Source organism: Cydia strobilella, chromosome 1, assembly GCF_947568885.1.
Source record: "Cydia strobilella chromosome 1, ilCydStro3.1, whole genome shotgun sequence".
NCBI lineage: Eukaryota > Metazoa > Arthropoda > Insecta > Lepidoptera > Tortricidae > Cydia > Cydia strobilella.
The window spans coordinates 31821502-31842183 of record NC_086041.1 but is presented as its reverse complement, the minus strand read 5'-3'; the positions used below and the strand labels follow the sequence as shown (position 1 = coordinate 31842183).

The 20682-nt window shown below is 37.2% G+C and overlaps 1 protein-coding gene across 2 annotated transcripts in view; it reads left to right on the top strand.

Moving 5' to 3' along the window:
• Window positions 1-20682, top strand: part of LOC134743628 (vesicular glutamate transporter 1) — a 74272-nt gene that overhangs the window by 46194 nt on the left and 7396 nt on the right. For both annotated transcript variants that reach the window (XM_063677203.1, XM_063677212.1), the window contains 3 exons: window positions 17034-17146; window positions 17602-17741; window positions 18743-18997. In XM_063677203.1, the coding sequence (XP_063533273.1) occupies window positions 17034-17146; window positions 17602-17741; window positions 18743-18997 (508 nt within the window). The remainder of the gene's footprint in view (window positions 1-17033; window positions 17147-17601; window positions 17742-18742; window positions 18998-20682) is intronic.

Genomic DNA, 20682 nt, shown 5'->3' with positions numbered 1-20682 from the left:
AGGTAAATAAATACAAAAATGCCAACCTGATAAATAATAGTTCACAAAAGCATAATGCCATTAATCTATCTAAGGCAAGTTATAGTCCGAGACGATAGGCGAGTGTCGCGAATAAAATGGGTACCCATTCGAGTAATTCCGACTACTTCTAAATGTCGTCTAATTCCGAAAATCACTCGTAACTCCATCATAGACGTATTATAGTCCATTGTTAGAATTAACTGACATTCTGAACATTTCGGGATTACCCGAATACACTGTGTGTCACTTCGGTGCATGTTCAGTTCAAATTAAATGTTCCCTTGCCTGGAATAACATCTCTGTAATTGTGGAACGATGACGGCACCGAATGCTACGCTAAATAATGCTACGACGCGGCGTAGCACGCACACTGACTCGAACGGTTGTAACTTGTTTTGCAGAAAATTGTTTCATAGAACGTAATGTTTCGCAGAATTTTCACTTCATATTAAACATATTTTTTACAAAGGGTCGCAGTTGTTCCAACCTAACCTAACCTACTTTTCTGTTAGACCTAATGGGTTCTACACAATAAACTTTTAGCTGTACCTAAAAAGTCAACGGTTTTTGTAAAAAAAAAGTTTCTATGAAATGAAAATTCTGCAAAACATTTCATTCTATGAAACAATTTTCTGGGAAAGAACCGGACACCGACTCGGTCACTATAGAGCTAATGTAATATTACAAAAGGGTTAATCAGACAGGCAAAATGGCAAAAAAGAAAACCGATTTCAAAAATGGGTACCAAATGAAAGCTAGTGAAAAGACCATTTCAAAAATATATGTAAATAGTCTGGTTTTTTCTTTGTTTTAATAATAGTTGCAGTTTAATGTAACAGAAAATTATACTTCATACTCATACTCATACTCATATATTTATTGATATACTTTGATTACTGACTTTGATTACATATGATTTACTTTTTTTCAACTTGATGTACTTTTCTCATTTTTGGTTATATCTGGTTAACTATTTTTTAACGTTATATAGAGGATATTCACAGTCACTTGGTATGTATTTTGGAATGATCCATTCAGTCATTTTCAATTTAGAGCAGTTCAAAGTCAACTGTGGATTGTGAAATTTTTGAACGTTTTCTTATAATTTGTTAGACGAAGTAGTGAAAATGTTACAGTATGTTATATATTTGTGATCTACTCACAAAGCCCTTTCATTTGATATCCCACATGGTATGATTAAAAAAAAAAGTAAAAAACTTTGTACTGCCGACTTTTTGACGTCACAGCAACTACCTCCACCACTTTCGCGCTTGTCATCTCATATATTTGTGTTCAGAACATCACACTGAATGCACTGATACCAAATATGTGCATATTTGCGACGACATGAGCGAAAATCGATTTCCAGAAGACTTCTAGACCAAAAACCACCATACTATTGATTAAACACTCATTGGAACAAAGAAATCTCAAAATTTAATTTAAATACGTGTGGTATGTTCGAACGAAAAAATAAATCTTCCCACGAATAAAGTACAATTTTCCGTTCCCTACATTTAGTCCTAGTTAAGTTTTATGTCTTCACATGTCATCCCCCGGTCCCCTGGGCCGGCATTACGGGACACAGGTATGCCAATTTCTTTTTATGATTGAACTACATTACTGACTAGGGTAAGGGATGTAGTGCCTACCATTCTTTGTTAGTTCTGCTTATGTGGATGGTTTTTACATGTCTACGTTAACGATTTATTTGTCTTTATAGGGTTCCGTCCTCAAAGGGTAAAACCCTATTACTAAGACTCGGCTGTCTGTCTGTCCGTCTGTAACCAGGCTGTATCTCACGAGCCATGATAGCTAGACAGTTGAAATTTTCACAGATGATCTATTTCTGTTGCCGCTATAACAACAAATACTAAAAACAGAATAAAATAAATATTTAAGTGGGGCTCCTATACAACAAACGTGATTTTGTTGCCGTTTTATTGCGTAATGGTACGGAACCCTTCGTGCGCGAGCTCGACTCGCACTTGGCCGGTTTTTCATATACTTATATATAACGATTTTGGTTATTGGCAATAATTATTTGTTCTTTAAACCTAAAATACTTAAACAATAAACTTGCTAAATGCTTCATAGATACAATTTTAATGATGACGGTAACCAACTCGTCGGCTTAACCATACCAATGACAGTCCTTTGGAAAAAATGCATTTCGACTCTTAGTTTAGTCTCCGAATGCTCTGAATCTGCCTTATGAATATAGCCAAAGGGCCCTCCACACTCGTGAGTGAATCTCGGCGTGAAGCCGCGAACGTGAGTGTGGAGTCTAGTTCGCTAATCAGCGAAATCGACTCCACACTCGCGTTCGCGGCTTCGCGCCGCGTAGTCTGGAGCGGGCTCAAGATAATGAACTTTTACATGCACTGTCAAGCACATATACACCTTCATAAACATAGTCACTTTTAAGTAAAACTCGTACGATATAACCGACCCCTATTACCCATGCCTCTGCCCTGTTGCTGTTTTATTCAAAGTTAACCAATATTTTGTCTTTAAAATATTCAAATTAATAAACACTTTTAAAGTCTCCATAATTATGATTATGACTGACCGTTTTATCCAAATTCCAAACGATCCAATCAATGCATTGTATTGTATTTAATTACTGCATTTCACATGTACATTACAGGTTTTAAAAGTACTTAAGAGTATAGGTATAGGTACACAAATGACACATGAAACCCTGATAGGCGCAGCAATGTAGGTAGATAGGTAAGCAATACTAATCGTTTCGGGCATAATTTCTCTCATAATAATTCTTAGAGCATGTACAGTGTTTAGAATTCCGTTATTAATTAAAGACCGTGACCCAATACCGGCCACAGAGCGAGAGGTCGCTAAGCTGTCCGGGCATTCTCTTTGGTAGCGAGTGCGAGTCAAATGAGCTTTTGGATACACCGGTGTAAAATGACCTCAAGATAAGTAGCAACCTACTAAGGTTAATGTGGGAATACCGGTACATACAATTTTTGGTTGGAAAGACCGTCATAGGGCTAAGTACTTTGCTCAGCAGACACAGTCAAAAAAGCCGGTCAGCAAAGTCATCAAGAATTTCTATGAATATAATGACGTTGATGATGACTAATGACACTCCCTCACTTTGTTTTATCCAAGTCAGTGCCAAGTTAGCTCGGACGGATTCTAGTCCGCGCGAGCGACCAACTCACCCGGACTCTTCAAATAATCGGAACGATACCCTGCGAGTCAGCGGTACGAATATTGAAATTGTGTACTCCCATTTCTATTGGATTTGAAAAAATTGCCCCCGGGACGTTTTCCAATTGACTGCTGCCGTATTTCTCTATAGTTACGGCCTAGCTTTGATTACTTTTGAGTCACTTTCGGGTAATCGGGTTTGGGATGGCATAGGAAGGAATTAATATTTAAACATTGATCAACACCTACGTGCAATATTTCGCTATGCTGATACGTACTAAGGCCAATTTATCTACCTTATGAAAGTGAGCTTATCAGAAGAGGTAGATATGTATATTTTTGTCGCCTTAGTTCAGATTACGGATTATTATGGTTACACTAGACTTATATTGACCGGGATATAGACCGTGATTACCTTTTGTATTATTTGTGAGCTCCCGATATTTCGACGCAGTCACCCCTTCACCCGTCACCCGTGAACATGATGCATGTAACTGCGTCGAAATATCGGGAGCTCACAAATAATACAAAAGCTAATCACGGTCTATATCCCGGTCAATATAAGTCTAGTGAAACTAACCGTGAATCATTCAAAACTCTATTTATGGTTAGACTTATAACTTAGACTTTACAGATGACTCGTATAAGTAACTCAGGCAAATATCTCGGATTAGGAAAAAATACCTCAACATTTATTGTGTGCATTTTATCGACGACTGCTGATGTAACTGTACATCATTGCCACAAAGTTTGTTCTGGAAATTTGTCGCAAGTGACAAAATATTGTTCAACAATTCAGATCGTTCCCATTTGTATTTATGACTGGTTTATCTCCTGTGTCCTGTGTGTTTATGTAATCTGCGGTTCGCAGCTATTTCACACCAGGGTCAGCGTGTTCCCTGAAACGCTCCAGGGAGTTACGCTAGAGCCACCCCTTCGCTCTAATTCACTTTATCCTCGCAAAGCATCCGTCTACACTTAAGCCAGGATATTTGCGTAATTGATATTTACAACTAACCTGCATTCGGAGCTCTTTCCTGGATTAACCGGGGATTTGTCGGGATCCCCCTTTCGAGTCTTCAATTTATTTACTGCGTGCAATAACGTTTACACTTTGGGTAGAGATGGGCTTAAGTTGTAGAGCGTCTTGGATTTGTTTGAACGAAATAGAATGAATCAAATTAGGTAATTTTGAAAGAAGGTAATCTTGTTAAACGACTTAAAACATCAAACACACGACTACAGTATGGGGTTCTTCAAAAAAGGAGTGTACAGGTTGTTAAAAGGTCGGCAACGCGTATGTAAAACCTCTGCAGGCGTCCATAGGCTATGGTGACTGCTTACCATCAGGCTGGCCGTATGCTTGTTTGCCACCGATGTGGTATAAAAAAACATCAGGTAAACCCATTCAGAGCCGTTGGAAGAATTTTATTGTCGACTGCAAAGATTTTTAGTGGGGTATATTTATTTAGCAAATGAACATATGATTTCCATAAATAAATTTTGAGTTGGGCATGTACGTAATTATAAATCGATTATTTAGTAAACTAATTTTACTAAAACGAAAAAATGCTACAATATCTTGACAAAACCTAACTACCTATACCTATATTACCTTTAAATAACTCGCTACATTAAACACGCGACACACCTTTCTATCATGTTATAATTTTCACTTTGTTAAAAGAGTCTCCTATGACTAGCATATGTCACCATTAAACCAAGTCGAACATGCCCCTGGAAATAAACAAACAGAGGAAATCGTAATTGATTTGGAAATAAAAATCAAGAAACAAAATCCCGCGCGTGAGTTCTGCCTCCCCTGGCAGATTAGAGCAGAGAGTAAGAACCTACGAAACAAATATCATCGCAAATACGTCCCGCACTGTTTGTCTTCCATTTTTATTATATTTGTCGCTCGCCTCGCTCCCGGGAAACACAATATTTGAAATAGAATCGCCCAAAAGCACGTTCTGTGTAGGCTACAACCCGTTTTCAGTTTCTGTTGTTAGCTATTAAAATCGTTTATAAGCGCTTTATTAAACAATGTCATCCTCGTCAGCTTAAGCGAAATATTTCGACATTTTATGGGTTTCATGACCTAAATATAATATATAAAGAACTACTAACGATTTCTTCATTATGATTGGCTGTAGCCTCATTTAGCCTCTACAACTAACACATGTAACACATGTTTGACGACCGGTCTGGCCTAGTGAAGTACCCACTAGGCCAGACCGGTAGTGACACTGCCTGTAAAGCCGATGGTTCTGGGTTCAAATCCCGGTATTAAGCTGTGTATGTTTGCGTGGCGATGGACGGCTGTGTGCAGTGAATGTCTGAGGTTTTGTGAGAGGATGAATGATAGGTGTTCAACTGTAATAATTTAATCTTATAAATTTATCATATTTGTAATATCATAGTTGTAATTTAAATGTAATTAATTTTCATGGCGCATTAGTTTTACACTGTAATGTCATGTAAACGGGTTTTTTCAATAAATAAATAAAATATATATATTCCCGTCTACCATAGCATAGCAAAGCGTAAATAAATAAGAAATAATAAACTCCAAGAACATTACCCTCTTCGTTAGCCGGGCAAAAGAGACGGTTTAACAGAAAAATCGATGTGATTGCCTGTTTTTAGAACAATTCTTCCCCATTGATTCAGCGATATCCTCGCCGGCCATAAAATAAATCTGGCCATAAATAAAGGCGCTAACAAGCGTCTCGGGTTCGCCAAGTGATATTTCTCGGGCTTCGCCATTTTTGTCATAACTCCATTATGCTCGCGAGTGTCGAAACGCGAGACCGTTCTCGTGATTTATTTATGGGGTTTTCTTTATTCATTTATACGGCGTTCTTACTGTGAACATTTACATGTTTATGTGTATACCCTATAAGTCACAATTGATGATTTAAATAGGTTTAGTTTTGAGACGTTTCTACATTGGTATATATAAAACAAAATAAAAATTGGACATTGTGCAACGAGGCCTCTCTCAGCGTATCGCCCTAGCGGTACAGAGAGGTAACGCCGCCAGTGTAATGGGGTTCATGCCGCGGGCCGAACTGTTCGACGGGTAATTTTTTTATTATTGGGTTCTTATAGGTTAATTTAATTTTTATACTGTATTTTTAGGTACTAATTTATTTAATTTTAAAAATATATTTTAATTTTAAGTTGTATAATGATTAAAACCTGTCAAATTTTTGTTATAATATAGATAAAACGTTATATCTCATTAACAATCTGTATTATTAATTACATTTAACCTGAGTTTAAGAAGCATGTCAGCCCTGCGTTTATTTATTACATGTTTTATTCAAAGTCTTGGCATTTGGACGCCATCGGCTTGCCCTTCTGGCCACTCTATATATCTAAGTGACAGGCAATTAGGTCAAACTTAGCTTTAGTCTTGGGTCCACCCTTAATTTTAAAGGAATATACCTATTGTCACTATTACTCTGAAAAACCTATACCTATCTTATTCAGTCAGGAAAAAGTAGCTAAGCATGAGCGAGGTAACTAAAATGATCAAAACCTAACCTTATTGTTAAGGTAATAAGATTGAGTGTCCATCACTTTGAATACCGCGTATTTGAATCTACTTCTGCTGCTGATTTCATCATTAACCGAAAGAAAAACAATAATTATTTAATAATCAAATTTAAACTATCGTGAGACATACTCGTACATAAGGCCAGGATTACACTTGTAAGATTTACTTACGTAAGTAGGGACAAAGCTATTTGCTAGAATGAGATAACGATATTCATATCTCATTCTGTAGTATAGCTGTGTCCCTACTTACGTAAGTAAAACTTACAAGTGTAATCCTGGCCTAAGACTACTTTGGCGGTTTCACGTGAGTTTTTAATTTACTCGCGCGACATGTTTCGGAGAGCCCAGGTCTTCATTTTCAAGCACCGCGACCGCTACTCACTCAGGCACATGTCTCACGATAGTTTAAATTCGATTATTACATAATTACATTTTTTCTACATTACTAGATAAGGACAATGCAAATGCGTTGTATGCAGATTTTATTTTCACACCACCAATTCGAAAAAGGGGTCTTTCTTCCCTGCTAGGAGGGATCAAAGTGGCACTTTTCTTCCCTGCTAGGAGGGATCAAAGTAACACTTTTCTGTTCTAGGACACTATAAAAAAATGCACATATTTTTTTTAACAAATAATATTTTTAAACAACGTAATTACCTCATAGGTGATGTGAAAAGCAGTATGTGTCACATGGTAGCAAAATTATTTCCATCTTGGGCGTAACACACTTGAATCCCTCACTACGCTCAGGATTCTACTTTGGAATCCCTCGTTACTCTCGGGATTCTATTATAGAATCCTTCGCTTCGTTTAGGATTCAATATACACCTTCGCCGTAAATATGTCATTTTGCTCCCTTGTAACACAATCTACTATTTTAATCCTTGGGACCCGATTTCTCTTGATCTAGAATGAATAAGAGGTACTTACTTAGTTAAAATAGTGGGATGATACCAAAACTTTTTATTAAAAAATAACATACTATTGAAATTTTAATTAGTGGGGTCCACGTACATACATGTTTCAGCCGCAGTAACCGCCATAGAGTATATTGAATAGTAGGTAACCGCAGAGGTACACATACATAACGATAGGTATAATTATACCATAGAGTAACTTATACTAGAGCGGTACTGTCATAGTAAATTTTGTAACCCCAGTAAATTCACTGCCATCTGTCGACACACTTTAAAACTAAAAATAAATATTTATAAAAATACGATAAAATGTATTTAAATATGGATAAATGATTTTTTTATTTGCATTAATTATTTTTATATGATTTTGACCCATGTTCTTTCACTGGTATGCGTTAAAATTATAAATAACAAACGAAACAGTCAACGCCCTCTATACGAGTGTAGGCCAAAACTAGTGGCGCCATCTGATCGAAAATCAAATTTTCGTGATTTTCGAGGCACGTTTTTTCCTTAGACTGTATCCATCTATTACGGAGTTATATCTATCTTTGATTATACGTAAATATCATTGCGAGCCAGAAACAATCAGTAATCATTTCATTACTTTTACTATTGGCAGTGTAGTGAGTGGAGTGAAATGAAATACCTACATAAGTAATATGAAAATTGGAATGTAACGAAGGTAAAATAAATAAAACGATATTTGTATACTTACACAGACGAGCATAAAAACAAGTAGTTTAATAATATTTGTGTAGTAAAACGGACAAGACTCAGCGAGATTGGTGGAAATTAATTAATTTCATAATTCTTACTGTTAGCGTGTGGACCGCAAATCGCACACAGCCAAGGTTCTTGTTAACTAACTCCATAACTTGTAGTGCAGAGCAAGTAATGAGCCGGATATAGAGTTGGCCGTTGTTGTGAAACTGGGACTCGGTTTTAATTTCGTTACGGATTTCATGATATTGACGTTAACAAGTTTGGGAACAAATCAAATTATTTTATTAAATATTGATTTGTGTTGTATCCGGCCTTCACCACTGGAGGTCTTCGTCACTTTTTCTTTAATATATGACATCTATTACAGTTTTTTAATATTGACGTTAAGTTTATCGGTGTTATCTATGAGAAAATCTGATGATGGAGACAGGAGGTGGCCATAGGAACTATGTGATAAAAACACGCAACCTTATTGTGTTTGGGGTTTTTGAAAGTAAAGTACAGTCAGCGATAAAAACTTGTACCAAAAATTAAATTTTTGGTATCGGTTAGTAAGAGCACATTAAAATCTTATTCATGGCTGTGTATTACGCATACACAGCTCTTTCTTAATGAACAACGACAGATCTGTGCTTTCGGTGCTTTTACGAGCTCTTTTAATCTTTTAAATTAAATATATTATATGGTGCTTCGGCGTCATTTCAAAAATAGGCTTATTTATTATATTATTTATGTCAGCAAAAACTAATTTGAAATATTTACGCAGTATGTTTTTGATTATGTCAACATTATGGTGAATAATTATTATAAAATAAATATGACATGTTTCAATAATTACTATTACTCGTATGTATATATAAATTGAATTCGGTGGATGTGAGCGGCACAGGATCGGTCGGAGTGGCGAGCCTTGGGGGAGGCCTATGTCCAACAGTGGACGTCTATCGGCTGACATGATGATGATGATGATGATGATGATGATATATAAATTGTATATACAGATGTCAATCTCAATGAAAAAATCAACGATGATCAACTCTGGTCAACGTGGGACTCGAACCCACATCCCATCCTTGGATTGCCGGTCCAATGCGTTGCCAATATTGTAATAATAATATTGTAATAATGTGGTACGTCCCACAATAAAAAAGGAAAAATATATTACTATTATGTACTCGTCGTTATGACATGAAAGCTAAGTAGGTATAGGTACTAATGTACAAAGCCATAAAACTACATAAAATCATAACGTCACGTCAGAAATCAAAAGCCCAAACTGTACATCCAAAAGTTGAACTGATTACCTATGTCTCCCCCATTGTTCCGCTAATGCACCACCGGGGCCGTCATTACGCGACGCGACGCGTAATTACTGTTTTGTCATACCCGTTAATGGATATAGTTATTAAGGCATTTAACTTTGTCGCTGTAATCACTGGTTTTAATACACTGGCTGATCGATCAGGGAGTCAGTTTGGGGCAAAGAGCTAAGTTGGACTTGTTTTTAGGGTTCAGTACCTCAAAAGGAAAAAAAACATACATATTTATCAGTACGGTTTTTACTCACTATTATTTTTAGTCGCTTTTGGCGACATGTTTCGGATTCTTTGGGAATCCATCCTCAGGCACGAGTGTCCGCGGCGGTTGTTCGTCGTGCACTGCCCGCGCCGCCCGCCTCGTCGCTCGTTGCGCACGCGCTGATGGGGCGGGGGCGGGGGGCGCGGGGCAGTCCGCAGATGGAGTCGTCAAGTGAAGGTCTGGTAGGGCGGCTGTATCGAACGAAGTCAAGCACACTGCACTCACTATGCAACATGTCGCCAAAAGCGACTAAAAATAATAGTGAGTAAAAACCGTACTGATAAATATTTTGAAATATGTCTCACGATAGTTTAAGTGCGAAAAACATACATGTTTGTTTGTACTTTGTTGTCTGTCTGTCCGTCTGTGAAGACCTAGATCAAGATCTAGGGAACGCGTGGAGGTATCGAGTTGAAATTAAAATCCTATACTCAGGTTTACTGTCCCTTGAAGCTGTGAAAAATACAAACATCTAAGTTAACGTAAACAAAAGATACCGTTTATGCTAACTGACATATATTATTCGTTTAAGCTTTTATTTAACTTGCAATATTAATAAGTATACGTTTTGTGTAATAAGGTTCGGTAACAATGCAATAAGAAACCGTAAGTACCATAATGCAAAAAAAAAAACATTGGAAACATTTTTGTAACAAAAACTTATTGCAAATCAATTTTGGACCACTTGTTGGCTTTCGTTTGTGCTGAAATTTGGCATATCATATTGACATTGTGCTCATCAAATGATGGAGACCGAAGACGGTAGCATTTTTATCACCTGTCACCATGCTTGTCACGTTCTAACAAGTAGGTAAGTGCGAAAGTGACAGGTATAGTGACAGGTGATAAAAATGCAACCATGCTGACACCGGTTGATAAAAAATCTAACCACATTGACTTTGTGCTCTTTAGTATCGACTCGCTGCGTAGTAGATGACTCTTGGAAGAAAATGACAGTCACCGATAAACTTGTATCTCTCTTATTTTATTTACATTTTCTATTTATAATTTGCAGAAACGTGCTCAAAGAAACAAATTCTTTCATTGCCATTATCAGAAGTAAAACTATTTTCATCACGGCGATAGCTGGACAATACGGGGCGTCATTGGGCCCACGCTAGTCGCTAACTTTAGTTAGCCGCTAACTTCGTTAATAAACCCACTCTCGGTATTATGCTCTCAGCTCCGAGCCTCTTGAGAACATTCTCGGTAACTGACATTGTTTATATAATATATACTTAATAATGAATTAGTGGCGGATAGTAATGTTGAAATATCGAATAAGGATAGCGATTTTGTGATATTTAATCCTAAAAGCCAGTCAAAAATAAAACTTAACGGTTATAAACTCAAGAAATGGTCGTTTTATATTAATCAGAAATAAAAGGACATACTTTTGAGAGATGATTTAAAACAAAACTCCTGACTACCGTTAAATTTTTCATAAGCAACCTAAATACTAAATTCCTTATGCTTTGTATCACAAAACTGGCAAAGTAGAATGTCGTTTAAGACGATGACAACAACTGACAGACATGTCAACTGATTGAAAAGGATTATTTAACGCAGTTAACCAGCTAAAACTTGATTGTCAGTCTTCAACCATAAACACCCAGAATGCAGATTTCTTAACCCAGAACACTCGAGAACCAACAAAATAAAGCGTCGTACAGGTTCCGCCGAGATCCTGGCCGAGACGTGAAGAGCGGGGAGATCACAATATGCACTCGAACGCTGAATACTACAGGGAGGAACGCGACTTCTTCGCTAATTAATTAACCAAAGGACGAGTGCCTATTGTGTTAACTCGTAGTTTACGTATCATCTGAGTAATGTATATGTCGCTTAGTAATTTTTTTTGATAGGTAAGTGTGTTTCGAACGACAGAAAACGTCAACCTTATACATTTTTAATATTTTCATTTAGTCTGAATAATAAAGTATTTATTCATTAAACTTACTACTAAGAACCTCATAAACCAGCAGATTTTTTATATTTGATCAATTTATTTTCAAATCCCAATTTGAATTAGTATCTATTAATACTTAAATATTCATGTAAGTCCATATTTGCCTCATATCAGTCTAGTTTGCAAAGTTACGAAGAAATTTTATGTGTAAAATACACATGTTTTTCAAGGTTTCTACTCAATAGATAATATATATAATACTTAATATATATAGATATTAAAATAAAACTATGACCACGGATTATATCGCGTATATTGAATTTATAATACATCCCGACGTTTCGAACCCTTAACAGCGTTCGTGGTCAACGGGTGACTGAGGAAAAATTACAAAGTGCAAAAATACCCACATAAAAAATAATGAACAATCATAGACTATAAACTTTAAGGCTGGTTGTACATGCAAAATCGGTTCATAAGGCTAGTTAAACACTACAATTATTTTCAAGTAAAGATATATATATATATATACGCGATGAAAACTACGCCGGCTCCAACCATACACCACGGACCCGAGAAGATTTAATTCCCTCCTAAATTGTAGGAGGGTATCCCAATATGGGACCGGCAACAACCGCAACCGGCAACTATCGCGGTAACCGAGGACAATATTATATATAGATATTATTATCTATAAATAGTTATAGATGATAATATAGAAAATAAACCTTAATTAAATATAGAATTGAATAAAACTACTCTATTTCGATATAAGTAGTAATTTATTCGAGTCATTCGCTACATCTTAAATCTACTTGGCGTGATATAAGAGACTCTAAAATAAAATTATATATTATATTAACTTGTTTAGAAATATTGTAAGTATTTGTGTGCTAAATCGAGGAATATCCAATATTGTCTAAACTCTCAAAGGTAAAATAATTATTCTTTTATAACTCGTGTTTTGTTAGAACATGTTTTATATTATATACACAACAAAAAAATCACGTAATATTTATTTACATTTCATAACAAAATGCAGCCGTGTTTCACCTACGTAGTACGTTATATATGTAAGTTACCAACAAAATTTATCTTATTATACTTATCCCTAATTTTTTGGCATAATCTCTATATTCCAATTCGTAATATTAATCATTACAAATTAAAAATTATAACATGAAATAATAAATATTTGTATTAAGTAGTTTATTCAGAATCCGGCCCTTGCTACGGGGGTAGCTATTACACCCCATAAAACCACCCTCTCTAATTGATTTACAATTGTCGGTTAAATTTGTTTCCCGACTCCCTCGATCGGCGATGCACCAGTTATTTAGATGAGACGCGATGGCCAAATAAAAAATAAATTTAATACGACTTTTAGCGTGTAGACAGGTTAGCGGGAGCATAAGTCTTGAAAAAATTATTGAAGTTTATAAATATAATGTAATTAAATTAATGTATATACGTGGGTACCGCGCGATAAAAGAAAATTTACAAATATCATATCAAAATAAAATGACAATCATGCCAACATGTAATGTAACATTCATCGGTGTGAATTCATTTTTCCGGTGACAAAAGTAATAAGCGTGGCTATCTGTCCGCGTCCCCTTTGGGCGGTAATGAATCGACGCATAAAGGGCATAACCAAGTGGAAACGAAGGATACGGGGTGTAAGCCCTAGCGACGGTATGGGACAATAGGGTTTGATTCTTAACTGCGAACCTATACATACATTAGAATAGTTGTAATAGCTCTTATGTTTAAATATACGTAGATTAGTTTATAAAAAAAATATTTTTGATAAATTATATGTAATTGGGAACACTTTCACAATAGGGAATATTACGCGAAACTCTGCCTAGGGAGCGCCACTACCACAATCTGAGGGCCTATCGCGAAACAAGCAAATTGAAATTTCGTTATCTAACATCTCTGACACTCTTGCATATTCGAGCGATAAAGAGGCAGATAGCAAAATTTTGGATTCGCGTTTCCCGGTGGGTTCTCTGTAAACAAACCGCCTTGATGCATCAACTTATAACCAAATGCATCAATGTCATATTTTAATCAACCAATTGTCAATGTTATCTCTGAAAACTTGTCAAAAAACTGTTAGGCACAGTCATGAAGTTATACCCTAAACAGGAGCGAGCTGTCACTTTTTTTGCCATACTAAATTGAACCTTATCACCGAGCCAGAAAGGTGTTCCTACCAGACTAGAGAAAACGGTCCACATGAGATAGCAAATGTGGGTCGCGGTGTCCCACTCGCACATGTTGCCAATGTTAAAAAAATACCATTTTGGTAGTATTTATATCAATAACTACTAAAATTAAATGCTATATTCAGAGTGCGGTTCTGATATCTATGACGTAATTTGTAACTAGTTATAATGTCAATATTATTAACTGATTTAACCAAGCATGTGCACAACCAAAAAATACATTAATTTTAATATGGTAGACATTGTAGTAACTTTGAATATTAATTAGTATCCCCAACTTGATAAAGAAATTTTCAAAATACATGAATGGCGGCGCTCAAGATTTATTTGCGAAATAAAGTATAAAATGGGTAAAAGATATTGTGTGAAAGGTTGCAGAAGTGAAAGTTTTGTTGATTGTGGTATATCTTTTCACAGGTAAGCCTCAACTATTAAAGTTTACGATAAAAATACAAGAAAACATTGTCAAACTCATTAGGGTGACTATGATGTCGGCACGATGTGAATCGGCCTTACAGAGTTCTTATTACCTACGTACTTACTTAATGTAAAATGTAAAAATAAGTTTACCTAAATAAGTATATCTTTATTTCGGCATGTTTAATTATTTGGTTGATAGATAGATAGATAGATAGATAAATAATTTATTTGTGCACGTAATGAGAGCTATATAATTGCCAAAATTTTAATCCAAAATCCTTAAATATTACAGACACATTTATACATAATATTCTATATAAGTTGAACACACATTTCCGTCAGTACACGAAGGCGGCAAATTAAAAAAAAATGGTGCAATTAACTACGATGACGCTTAAAGAATAGCTGAAGTGTGCAAAAGAGAAGCCATTACGTAATATGAACATACCATGAGTGCGAAAGAGGCAGACTACAAATGAAAAAAAGTGACCATTTTTAGGGTTCCGTACCCAAAGGGTAAAAACGGGACCCTATCACTAAGACTCCGCTGTCCGTCTGTCAGTCTGTCTGTCATCAATAACAGCTTTTATAACGACTAAATTAAGTAAGGTTTTGAGAAGCGTTTTACAGAGGAGAAGAAAACTATATCCATTCTCTCTGACTTCCTATGCATGAATGAAAAAAGATCTTGGCCAAACTATACATTCCAACTTATCTTAATATCCCACATACATATGACTTATGGTCACCCTAATTAGAAAGAGATGCAACCGCCCACTTTGACTTCTCATGTGGACACACTTTTTGGCCCGTGTACTCCATCCGCTTTATTAAAATCTAAATCCGTGGGCACAGTATGTATAAGTTACTCTATGGTTTACTAAAGGCTAGGCTGCACTCTGGTGACAAAACATTGCAGTAATACCCCCTATTAAACAGCGTCTACAGCAGGTGCAAATAAAATGAAAAATGCAGAATCGCGTAGACGAGGTGTGTGGGTGACTTAACAATGTAGTAAGTAATTCAGATTTGTCGGCGCTCAGGTGCTGGCGTGTCGACTAGTATCATAATAGGATATTAATCGAATTGATTTTTAATAAACTCATAAGCTTTACTCAGTTACCAATTAAAACTCTCGTTGAGTGTGTTTAGTTAGTGAAGGGAGTCACACTTGAGTAGGCAAGCCGGAGATAAGACAGTAAAGGCATTGTACTTGCAAATGGGTTATGCAGTTTCGTTTAGATAATTCAAATAACACTGAAAATTGTAGCTTAGGTATATCGTCCGCGATCAGACATGATACCAATCCAAACTTACATTCTGACATCTGACATTAATTTACTTATCGTTCGCGAGTGCATTTCGCTCGTACTCGTTGGTACATGTATTGGCACAAGCGAGACGCACGGGCGAATAAAATATATCATTTTGATGTCAAAGTGTAAGTTTTAATTGACCTCATGATAGCTCTTCCCTTTAACTCAGAGGTAGTTATGTGGTGGTTCTCTCGTGGGAGTTAGCTAAATGAGTCTTAAGTTTAAGTATTTAATTTTTACATCATCATAAACCACAGTATACCTACTCTATAATAACTTCTTATTAACAGTCGTGAGTTAGTTAAAGTCGTTGATATTTTTAGAAAAATATTACAATTACAATGCGTATGTGCGCTCCGTTTGGGACGCACACGGAGGCCATTAAGCGATGAGATTGAATTAGCACTGTCGTCGCACGTCGCACGTCGCAATTCATTGTTTGCAATCTAATCGCCGCAACACGACAGCTCACAGGAGACTAATTTCGTTAAACTGGAAATATCCATGACGCTGAGCGAGGGTAGTGAGCACTTATTTTGCTTTTATGTCTCGTTTAAGGATGTTCTGCAAACAGTGAGGTTTTAGCTTTTACGCTGACATATACTTACTTGTTTATCTGTAATATTTTTCTTACATTAAGGGCTTTTAAGGTTTAAACATCGAATATTTGAGAGCCATGATAAACTATAAGCAACATGTTTTCTGATGGTGCTTGCTTTCTTTTTAGAAATCAGATAAGAATAGAATAGAATTCATTTATTCATGGTTAACTACATTTCATACAAACGTATTACAAAGAAAAAGTATATTTAAATCAAAAAGTATATGCCTGGTTTACCACGAAATGGTCCCGCCTCAGTATAATGCTAACCTTAAAGTCAGCGCTGGTCTTACGGCGAGACCATTTGTGGGCCACGATAAAAATATAGTCTCTGTCACCGATACATAAAAATGAATAAAATAACACAGGTCCAGTACTTTCGATGCTATCGCAAGGCTATTTTTACTTTTTATTAGGCTACCAATAAGGATGACGTACTACATATTTTGTAAATCTGTACCTAGTCTGATTATAATTTTCAAAGCATTTTACTAGGTAGGTAGGTAGGGGGGTATTCTAAGTAAATCTTTATATCAATGACTAATGGAGTAATTTTCTTTGTTCCAGGAACAGCCAGTATGAAAACTTTCATGTGGACCAGAAGGGCTACGATCAGATGTACGACGGCGAGGACTTGGAAACACCACCTTCACCCGATAGGCCCCCGCCACGACATATAGGTAGGAAGTTTTAAGTACTGAATATTTCTATAAAGAAAAAAAAAAGGTTCCTTGATACATATAGTAGGAACCTTATTTTGGCTAAAGCCAGACTTAACTGTACTTTCAAATTTTGTACTTGCCACGACTGGTAAAAGAAACTTAAGACCGTACTATGTCTAATGCCATTGCCATCAGGTTGAGCTAATTACTATGTTTAGTCCTGTTTATTCTTACAGCATGTCGTGGACTTACTTTTAGACCAATCTAAGGATTTAAATTGGAAGAAGTCCAGACAATTGTGCTCTGTGGCTCTGACTGCGAACCAGAGTGACATTATGTATTATGTTTCAAGACAGCAATACGAAATTAGTAAACTGTAATAACAGTTTAATATACTGCTTAGCTTGAGCAGGAGATTATTCTAGGTAGGTTAGTTCGCTTGCCCTTACTCAAAACGATATATTTTGTTAAAGATAAGTACATCAAAGCGGAGCTACCATGCCTGAGCGCACGATACACGGTGGCGCTGCTCGCCTGTTTCGGGTTCAGCATCATGTTCGGCATGCGCTGCAACATGAGCATGGCCAAGCTCAAGATGACGGAAAAGCATAACGTGAGTCTATGTTACACATAGTAGATAAGTACATCAAAGCGGAGCTGCCATGCCGGAGCGCGCGTTACACGGTGACGCTGCTCGCCTGCTTCGGGTTCAGCATCATGTTCGGCATGCGCTGCCACATGAGCATGGCCAAGCTCAAGATGACGGAGAAGCATAACGTGAGTCAATGTTACACATAGTAGATAAGTACATCAAAGCGGAGCTGCCATGCCGGAGCGCGCGTTACACGGTGGCGCTGCTCGCCTGCTTCGGGTTCAGCATCATGTTCGGCATGCGCTGCCACATGAGCATGGCCAAGCTCAAGATGACGAAGAAGCATAACGTGAGTCAATGTTACACATAGTAGATAAGTACATCAAAGCGGAGCTGCCATGCCGGAGCGCGCGTTACACGGTGGCGCTGCTCGCCTGCTTCGGGTTCAGCATCATGTTCGGCATGCGCTGCCACATGAGCATGGCCAAGCTCAAGATGACGAAGAAGCATAACGTGAGTCAATGTTACACATAGTAGATAAGTACATCAAAGCGGAGCTGCCATGCCGGAGCGCGCGTTACACGGTGGCGCTGCTCGCCTGCTTCGGGTTCAGCATCATGTTCGGCATGCGCTGCCACATGAGCATGGCCAAGCTCAAGATGACGAAGAAGCATAACGTGAGTCTATGTTACACAGTAGATAATTTTGTATACTAGCACTTTTTTCTAATGCACAAAGGTTAAACGTGACTGCGATAAGTAAACTAGGTATCACCTCAGGGTATTTAGCTATGATACCGAACCCGTGAAGGTTACAAGAATGTCAAGATTTCTGGGTATTGCAGCTTAAGTTGTGTTGGGAATTGTAGAAGGAAGAAGGTAGAATAAAAAAATGATGTGTGATCTTACAATGAATGCTTGTTGAATACCAAAATATTTGCTCCTTCCCATTTATTTTATAAAATTTCATACTAATCAAACATCGTGGCACATATCATAACACCATCAAAACGTTGTTAACAGACATCAAGCGGCATCAAAGAAGACACGCCATTCAACTGGACGGTAGAAGTAGAAGCCTCCATCGATTCGTCCTACTTCTTCGGTTACTTTATCACGCAACTGCCGGGCGGTTTCCTGGCGTCCATGTATCCGGCCAACAGGATCTTCGGGGCGGCCATTGTGGCGTCAGCAATTTTTAACATGGCTATCCCTGGCGCCATGGCTGTAGGGCCGACTGCAGTCGTGTTATTGAAGGTTGCGCAGGGATTTGTTGAGGTGAGGTTCATTTTATTTTTGACACAAACAGTGTTTTATGTTTGCTGGTATGTGACATCACAACGTGTTATTAGTTTATTTGATCGAGAGAAACATTTAAAGGCAAATGCTAATATTTATAATTTTTTTCTGTTTAGCCGTTCTTTACAAAAGTCCATATATTTTTCGGCGTTTTATTTCATTTGCAATATGGCAAGATGCTAAGCTTCGTAATATTAAAAACATTACTACGGGCCTTAGACTGTTCTCTCCATTTTTAGGGTTCCTAAGACTAAGACTCCACTGTCCGTCTGTCTGTCACCAGGCTTTATCTCGTGAAGTGTGATAGCTAGACAGTTGAAATTTTCACAGATGATACATTTCTGTTGCCGCTATAACAACAAATACAAAAAATACGAAACCCTCGGTGGGCGAGTCTGACTCGCACGTGGCTGGTTTTTTATTTGTCTCGTCGAAAAATAGAACAAACGATTCGGTACAAAATACAGCTCATATTATTATTACTCATATCATTTATTAAGAAGACAAAGAGGGTGAAGATGAACATGTAACAAGTAAAATGTCATACGTTTAAAATTTTGAACATTTGGCATTGGTCGGATCGTGCCATCGCATGATGAGGCCTATTACGTACGCTCCGAATTTCGAGGGCCCGTCGATCGTTCCGCTCGTCACGTTTGGATTTTACTCCCCTTCTGTAGACAAACAACATTTTGCATATTACAGCTTTTCTACATGGTGTAATATAGTCTTTAGGAATGCATTAACAGCGCATTAGTGCCGCTCGGCGGAAGCGGTCGGCGCGATCCCTTATTAATAAGTGTAAACAGCATCGGATAATGATATTAGCATAAAAGTGGTCATGCATTTATTAATCATAAATAAGAGCTTTATACAGGTTGGCTAAAAAATAAGTGCATTCCCGTTGCCAGGGAGGTTTTGGGATTATACTGAGCAACTATTACTATGTGACCAACCCCGAAATCGCGAATAAAAATGACCCTCCCATAGAAAAAGGACCAGCCAAAATGTATGAAACAGCCAAATTTTTTTTCGGGATTTCGGGGTTAGTCCTGTAGTAAAAGTTGCTCAGTATAATCCCAAAATCTCCCTGGCAATGGGAATGCACAAATTTTTTAACCATCCTGTATAACGATGTTGTATTAAAAGTGTAAAAAGCGGTAAGTAGCTAATAAACATATTATCAAGAACGATATGAAAAACAAATCAAAGCATTCACTGCTAAGCTACGCTATGCTACGTTTGTGCTACGCTGCGTTGCGAAAAAGCTAAAGCGAAAATGCTTCGTAGAAGCGTAGAGACAACGAGTCGTGATTAGTTTGATCGTAAGTCAGTCTTTAAAAGAAACATGTTCTTAAAATAAACTTGCTTTCTTGATTTTTTATTAGGGTTCCGTACCCAAAGGGTAATAACGGGACCCTATTACTAAGACTCCGCTGTCCGTCTCTCCGTCTGTCCGTCTGTCTGTCTGTCACCAGGCTGTATCTCATGAACCGTGATAGCTAGACAGTTTAAAATTTTCACAGATGATGTATTTCTGTTGCCGCTATAACAAAAAATACTAAAAAGTACGGAACCCTCGGTGCGCGAGTTCGGCTCGCACTTGGCCGGTTTTTTTAATAACAATACAGAAAAATGTCCTTCAAATTTAAATCCCTAAGCGC